An 8,055-nucleotide genomic window follows, 5' to 3' on the forward strand; every position below is an offset into this window, starting at 1 on the left:
CGATAAAACGAAAGTTTCTTCCGAGCAATCATAATCGCAAAATATGGTACCCAAAATCTAATGCAAGTACAGTAAAATTTTACTATCGAAATTCACTTAAAACAAAAAAGAGTAGTCGCATGCATTTAAACACGACTGAACGACATGGTTAAAGCACTGTTGGCAATACACGTAACAGAAGTACGGGGTGATAAAGTATGGTCAGCGGGCAATAGGACCACGGGACGGTGGCGAACCGGCTCCGCTGTTTATGGTAGCCTTGTTGTGCTTCGAGGGTTTTACAACTTTGGGTGGAGAGGATTGGGCACTGGGGCTACCTGTTGCCATCGGGGACACCGTCCCGGACGGAGTTTGGACGTTTGATGATACTCCACTCTGTTTTGGCTTGCTACGGGACTTGCGATGTTTGGCCTTCCGCGTGACTGCCTCCGTGCCTTGACCCAAGGATGCCTTCAGCGCCTGCTTTCGCTTCTCTTCGGTCATAGCAGCGACCTCCTGGGTCGGCACCTGCTTCTTGTGCACAAATATTTCGGGCAGCCACTGGATGGCCATCCCGCTAGCGAAGGTGAGCAGCGTCATTACGGCGTCGAACACCAGGGAATTTTCAGAAATCATCGAGTTCAGAAACGTGGCCAGCAGCGCACCAGCGCGCCCGACCGAGTACGACGTGCAGAGTCCCATGCTTCGTATCGAGGTGGGGAACACTTCCGTCGTGTAGCCGTAGTTGGCGGCCATGGCGACTGCAGCGCTGCTGTCTACCACGAGCCTCGCAAGTACGGTCCAGGGGAAGGCCAAGTTCAAGTGACGTACTGCGGTGCGAAAAGTGCTGGACGCGCAGAGCAGTGCCAGCACCATGGACAACGTGACACGTTGGCCCCACTTGGTGATGCCGTTGTAGACGGCGACGAGGAGCATCACCTGCACAGTGAATGCCGACACGGCCCACTGGCCATCGAGCGCCGTCTCGCGGAGGCCCGTTCCGTAGAAAGCAAAACACACACCAAACCAGGAAACGAGCACGGATGTGGCGCGCCATCTACGCGTGACTAGGGTGACAGAGCCGGTGGTTGGCGTCGGGGTCGCCGTCCCTCGCTTCTCCAGCTGCTGCCTGAGCGCCTTGAACGTGGCCCTGGCCTTGGCCGGGTCGACGCCGTTCTGCGCAGCCCCGCACAGTATGACCCGCTCGGCTAGCCGACTTCTACGCGTGTCGATGAGCCAGACCGGAGACTCCTCGATCATGTGGCACCAGGCAGCCGCCATCGCCGTGACCGTCACGAGGAAAGCGTGCGATAGCCACCAACGTGGATTTGCCATCGACACGATGGACATCAGTGGAAGCGCCACCACCATACCGACGCTCGTAGCCAGGAGGCTGTAGAGGGCGCGGTGTTCGTTGTCCGTCACCTCGTACAGCACGATGAAGACCAGGAGGTTGGTGGCACTGGAGGTGGCGGCGACGAGAAAGCGTGTCACCAGGAACATGGGGAATACCTGCGACGCGCCGACGGTAAGGCTGGCGAACAGCATCGTGAAGGAGCAGGCGAGGATGGTGGGCCTGCGCCCCTGGTGGTCGGACACGATTCCGGCCAGTGGCACGAACACCATGGGGCCCGTCATGTAAGCGGACGAAGAGAGTGCGTACAACCATTGGCGGCCGCACACCAGGTCCCAAGCGCTGACGATGCTGTCTTCCTGTCGGTCGCCGTTGTATTCCCACTGGTTGCAAGACACTACTCTGCGCTCGCTTCCGTTTTCAGTCTTCGAATAAAACAGAAAAGGAATCACGGTTAGTTATTTTAACTAGTATCCGAATTAGGAGTCCGCACCAATTGGTGCACGTCAATAATCACTTAAGTGATACCCGACCAAGACATGCTGGTTTCCATGCTAGCATTGAACTTAGAGGCGAAAAGCTGACATCGTGGTCCCAGTGCTTAACCAGAAATCGGCATTCTTCTGAAATGAAGGTTCTCCAGTATTTCGTGTTTTAGATAAATGGGCTGGCAGCCTTTTTGAAACGATACTAAAGAGCTTTGTGCCGCTCTGGACAATGAAAAAATTCAGACCTTCCATTACGTGAAGATGGAAGGCCAGAGAATCTGTGCTTGTTGACAACTATATTGAGTTATATATGGTTAAATACTATATTCATTGAATACAGACACATGCACGTAACTCCGTTGTGGTTATCGTCTTTCACTTTTATTTACTTTATCACCATGGTAACATTTGCTTTGTTGGTCACTGTGATATACTGCAATTGGTTGCTGATACTTTCGCGTCCACTCCCGCTTCTGTTCGCGAAGGCAATCCGCACGCTGGTGTTCTTCATCGGTCACAGAGCGGCTATTCGACGCTACGGATCCTTCGGACAGCCCGCGTTCGGCTATAGCGGGTTCCCGTCGCCTTCGCGCCCTTTCACGCTGTCGCTCACGCCAGCGCTCTTTCCATGCACGTTCTTCTTCTTGAGTAAGGACTACGCGCGTCCTGGCCATGCCATAACCAAAGTACAAGCACTGATTACGTCGCTAGTGAGATGTCGACGTCGCAAGAAAACGAGGCACTGACATTGGTGGGTACACAAGGACGCTTTACTATTCCGCCATCCACTCAAGAGCCACGGTGCTCCTCCGGATCGCATCAGGTTACTGTGGATTCAATTTTGTCGAGGTGACATTTTTCTACACACCCTGTCGACGCAAGCACTTTTGGGTCAGAACCGAACCATATACACCTTCTCTGTAAGATACATTTAAAGCTATTCAAGCTTTTGTGGGCACGTCTGAAGGACAGCGTCAGCTCTTACGCCTCTAAAAACTCGCACAGATTTCCGCTCGCAATATTTCGCTGACGAGATAGTTCTCACAGTGATCACTGAATTGCCTCGAGAAGTTTTAGTGAAGACCATTGTATACTGTAATAAGATCGGCGCTGGCGCCCGGTGCACCCGGATTCTCTAGCGAATTTCATTGAAACTTTGCAAATACTACATGATAAGTTGTTGCTTGGTGGGGACACCTAGTCGTGCATATACGACGCTGGCTCTAAAACCATTGTTCCGCCAGAAATAACCTAGTTTCGGCCAACCACCAATCAGGAACCACAAGTAGGTACTGTTGGCGGAGGTGCGCACGGGTCTCACCCGGCCCCTCAGCTCGACGTCTTGGTGATGTAGAACACATGCTACATTCTTATAAATGCTAAGGTTTAAATTTACTCGGTAATCGTGGGCTACTCGACGCACCCACTTGCAATGTTTCCATTTGGATTGTTTTTGCTACTGCACCAGGAGTGCCGGTTTTAAGGGGTGGCGATTACTGCATTTTAATCACGCATTGAAAGTGAGGCTACCGCAGTGCGCATCAATGGTGCATATTTGCTATATATTTACCCTGTGGTTACAAGTTTCGCACACGCTCTCTCGAGGGTGTAACGCGTGAATCAACTTAACAGTGAGATAGAACGCGGCTGCGAAATCGCCTTCCCATCCTCAAACCAGATTAGCACATCGAGAAGCGTGGTAACTATACACGTTGTACTACCGCATGTTGGACTATTATCGAAATAATAACACAGTGAGAAAGTCGACTTTAACTGGTGTGCAAAATTTAGGGGGAAAATTATTTCTTCTGCTGCCTTTGATTGCGCTAAAGATGCACAGGAATGACTATGAAGGCCCAACATGGTTTTGGCCTGACAAATTCCTTGAGTTTTTCGACGACGTTTCCTAAAATTTCTAGAGAAAATTAACGCGCTTGTGTCTACGAAAGCGTCAAGCAGTAGCGCACCCAGGATCTATGCCAGGGGGGGTTGCAGTTTGCCTTAGTTTGCCAATACTATCTAAAGAGCACTAATTTCCATTTCTTCACGGGAAATTGTCAAAAAGTGCGCTTTTTGCGAGTGTGCAGACGATTGGGCGTCTTACATCATAGTTGCAGTACTCAAAGGCGCAAGGAAAAAAAAGGGGGTTAACAAAAGGAGGTGTTAACTCAACCTCAGGGGAGGGGGGGGGGGGTTACAACCCCCGAAACCGCCCCCGTCGGCGCGCCACTGGCTGCAAGCAGGGTTGTTAAGCCAGCATAGCAATGACTGTTAGTGAATCGTTTCACCTAAACTTAGGCCTTCCGACTTGAAACTATTTTGCGAACTATAGCATATTGATAATTCTCATTAAATATTACATTTTAATTACGAGCGATTCACAGTGACTACGCGTGTGTGCGCAGTCTTATAGCCACTTGCATTTCGCGGAAGCAGATCGCTTGAAAGTTTAGGCAACCAGATGCAAATAAAGGCCAGCAAATAAACTACAATGCGTAAGTCGAAGATCAGACAAATCCACGAGCTAACCATCCGTCCCATGTCGGCTGAAAGATCACAGCGCCAGATTTCCACCTACTCTACAACTTAATTTGTTCTCAACCCTCAACATGTGTGGTCACACGTGCAACTACATCAGGGTGTATAAGAGCAATAAGCGATCACTCACCGCCACCGGTGGGTCGTAGACGGTGCACTCGCTGAACCTGCCATCGGGCAAGACGGGTATTGCCACGTTCTTCCACTCCTGGACGGGCATGTGCAGAAGTTCCTTGGGCGGGTGGCACCAGTGCTGTACGGGGCGACCGATGAGTCGGTAGGCGAACGCGTGCAGCAGAAGCACCGTCAGGCAAAGCACAGCGCAGAACAGCACCATCCTCTGGAACCTGCCGTGGCCCAGAATGACGTACACGTTCTCCTGGATGATGGGCCGCGTGTCGCAGGAAGACGCGAAGCCATCCAGGATGCTCCGTGACGGCGATGCTGCCTGATCTGAGCCGGTTTTCACCCCCGATGACATGGCGGGGAACAGCGGCGATTGCAGAAGCTCCTGTGCTCCTTGCGTTGGAAGCGTAAGTCGGGGGGGAACTGGGCTTTGAGGCCTTGAGTAGCCTGTAGCTGGCGTAACCGCCGCCGAAATCGCTGAAGGCGGAGCGATGGGATGTCGCTAGCACGCGTTACGAGAATGGGAGCGTTCCCGCTATTTCACGTCGGATGAAATTGCCTCGAGGACTCGAACGGCCGCGTTGTTGCGGCGGGTTCATTCGCTTCTTCTTTACAGCCGGTGATTGCGTGCGCACGCTGAACGCGCCAGCTTATGATGATGATGATGGTGATGATAATTAATATCTCTCAAGGCTCGTACTCACTAAGGGGGTCTTATATCTCCAGATCTGGCCGCAGGCGGTAGCTCAAGAAAACCCTTATTTGCAAAGTAGAAACTCAAAATAAAATGTAAACCTTTGGGAGATAGTGGAATTACCAGGCTAGTATGCGAGTGAGCTGTCATACTAACTGAAATATAAATTTTAAAAGAGGTTATAATCATGGAGAGAGTAAATAGAATGTTAACAAAGAGTTTGGAGAAACGAATTTCATTGAAAGGAATGCTTATCTGATAGGTAGAATAACGCTACCATTATTAGCAGCCTAATTGTTTTGTTTCTGTTTAAAAATCAAACACTGCGCAACAAATGTCTTTGTGACTGTCGCGCTGTGTCGACGCGTCAAATAATAATATTACTAATATACTTAAGCCTAATCCAATTTTGCCGAGTGGAGCTTCGAGTAATATCGTCCTCTGGTTTGAATATCCGATCGGCATGACAAAAAGTAGTGGTCTACTCATTAAATGTTCTTGCAATTGTGGCTTAAAGGGGCTATCTTCTCTCCAGCTCTATATCTAAATAAAAATTCGATTGCGGGATGCGACAGCCTAGTCTCGTATATGCAACTTCAAATTGCCGCGAATTACACGACTGTTTATTCCAGTAATAACCGAGATGCTGAAAGTCGGGAGGTGGTATTAGCGATGACTTGGTTAAACCACTTTGTAGGCAACATTTTCTGTATATAGATGCAGTGACGTAAGCAGTAGCCGTTAAAATAAGAATCAAAGGTGCACTTAAACACATTCTGGCTAATAAATCGGGAGCGGTTAGACTTTCTCGTCGTCTTTAAAAAACGAGCTACGCATTTTTTTTCTTGCAGAACTTTTTACAACGCATGCTGAGAGGAGATGTCAAAGAACTACGCTCTAATTTATGTTGACATGCCGACTATGTATTTGCGAACTGTGCATTCCCAAGCAGAGACGCGGCGATTTTAAAGCGAAAAGCTTTCTTCTCCTGTTTTGCCCGTTATCGCGGTCGGTGGTTGGTGGTAAGACTTTTATTTGAGAGTTTTAGCCGTGAAAAGTTACCATACGGCAAGTTCGGTAATACCTTATAGGCCGACGAGTGCGCATGCGCTCACTTTACCGTAGGGAAGGACTTTCCGTACGGCATACTAGACGGTAAGGAGTGTATACCACGTACGGTAACGTGCGCACCGTGTTTTGCAAGCCGAGCCGGACCAACTCAAATATAGCGAGAAACTGGCGTCGGCCGCAGAGTCCACGCCGTGCGTGTGCGCGTCTCGCGTGCGTTTTTCACCATAGGGGGGACCAAGGGACGAGTTAACTTGAATTCACCTTGACAACAATTAATACGGACACCCACCACGAATTCAGCTTCTGCGACGAGCGGAAGTGGCAGCAAGTACGACAGCCCTTCTAACCGGAAGCATAAACTTGAGCTGAGCTGAATTGAACTTGACACCGTACCCTTGGTAACAGGCGAATAATATACTTAGGCCGAATGCGAAAGAAGACAAGAATAAAATAAACGAAAAGAAATGAACTAAGGAAACAGAACATAAAGCGTGGCGAAAAACAAAAACAAAAACAAGACGATGATGATGATGATGATGATGATGATGATGATGGTTATGGTGATTAATGGCATCCCCTTCGAAACGGGGCGGTGACAAATAGTCAGCTAGCCTGCTTGATTTATTGGGTATGCTATACATGTTATTTATCTAGGAATTTTGTATACCTGTAATTAATCTACCTTGTACTATATACTACCTATGATACTAAGAGATCAGGTCGTATCAACCTCTTCCCTGCTTTTTTCCACCAGTTCTCTAACGGCCTGTTGCTTATCTTTGTGGCTGATCGATTGATGTTTCCTGCCACTTGAAACCCAAGTGCATCTGGAAGTTGTACGTTACCTACAGTTCTCGCTTGGTGAATCCCTTCGCATTCCATTAAGATGTGCTGAGTGGTTTGCAGATCTTTACTGCAGCATACACATACCTCATCTAGTCCCGAATATTTGCTGTGGTATGTTTTCGTCCTTAGGCAACCGGCTCGAGTCTCAAGTACCAAGGCCCTTCCCTTTGAGTTATCGTAGAGATCTTCCCTTCTAATTTCTTTCTTCTCATTCTTGTAAATCTCCATAGTCCTTTTTGTTTGCATTCTTTGCATCCAATTCACTGTCTCTATTTTTCTCACTTTCTTTCTGATGACTCCTGGTTGTCTATTTACGGTTTCCATTATCCTGTACTTGGTTTCCAACTTCCTTGTCCTCTTCCTCCATTCAGTGTCCGCGATTTTCAGGTACAGATACTTGGGGACTTTAGCCACCCATTTATTTTCATCCATGTTCCTGAGTCTTTCTTGAAAACTAAGTTTGCTCTGTGCTTCTCTGACATTAAAAGAGGCCCAACCCATGTCACCCTGCACTGCCTGATTTGTGGCTTTGCCGTGGATGCCCAAAGCCAACCGCCCTACAGATCTTTCTTTAACTTCCAAACCCGACAAGACATCCGATTTAAAGCATAGAATGGCATTTGCGAATGTTAGCGCTGGCACCATTACTCCTTTCCAGATTCCACGCACCACCTCGTACTTATTGTGGCCCCACAGTGCTCTGTGTTTTATTATTGCTGCATTCCGCTTCCCCTTTATTTTCAGATTATCTTGGTGGTTGCTTGAGTAATTCTTTCCTTCGTTTATGTGTACGCCGAGGTACTTATATTGCTTCAATATGGGTATTACTTGCTGTTGAATTGACACCATGAAGTTGCTTGTCTTTTCATTAAAGATCATAATTCCTTATTTCTCTGTGTCACGATCCACCCCGGACCGTGAACGAAAGGGGAGGGGCCGAGGAACCCCCGTCCAAGATA

The 8,055-nt window shown here is 48.6% G+C and overlaps 1 protein-coding gene across 1 annotated transcript; it reads right to left on the reverse strand.

Moving 5' to 3' along the window:
- Positions 1-201: 201 nt before the first annotated feature.
- LOC119444610 (solute carrier family 22 member 7) lies at positions 202-4,840 on the reverse strand. The gene is made up of 2 exons (XM_037708981.1): positions 4,490-4,840; positions 202-1,758 (listed from the first exon to the last, which is right to left on the reverse strand). The coding sequence occupies exons 1-2, from the start codon at positions 4,838-4,840 to the stop codon at positions 202-204; spliced, it is 1,908 nt and encodes a 635-aa protein (XP_037564909.1).
- Positions 4,841-8,055: the final 3,215 nt, after the last annotated feature.

This window comes from Dermacentor silvarum, chromosome 3 (genome assembly GCF_013339745.2).
Source record: "Dermacentor silvarum isolate Dsil-2018 chromosome 3, BIME_Dsil_1.4, whole genome shotgun sequence".
Taxonomy (NCBI): Eukaryota; Metazoa; Arthropoda; class Arachnida; order Ixodida; family Ixodidae; genus Dermacentor; species Dermacentor silvarum.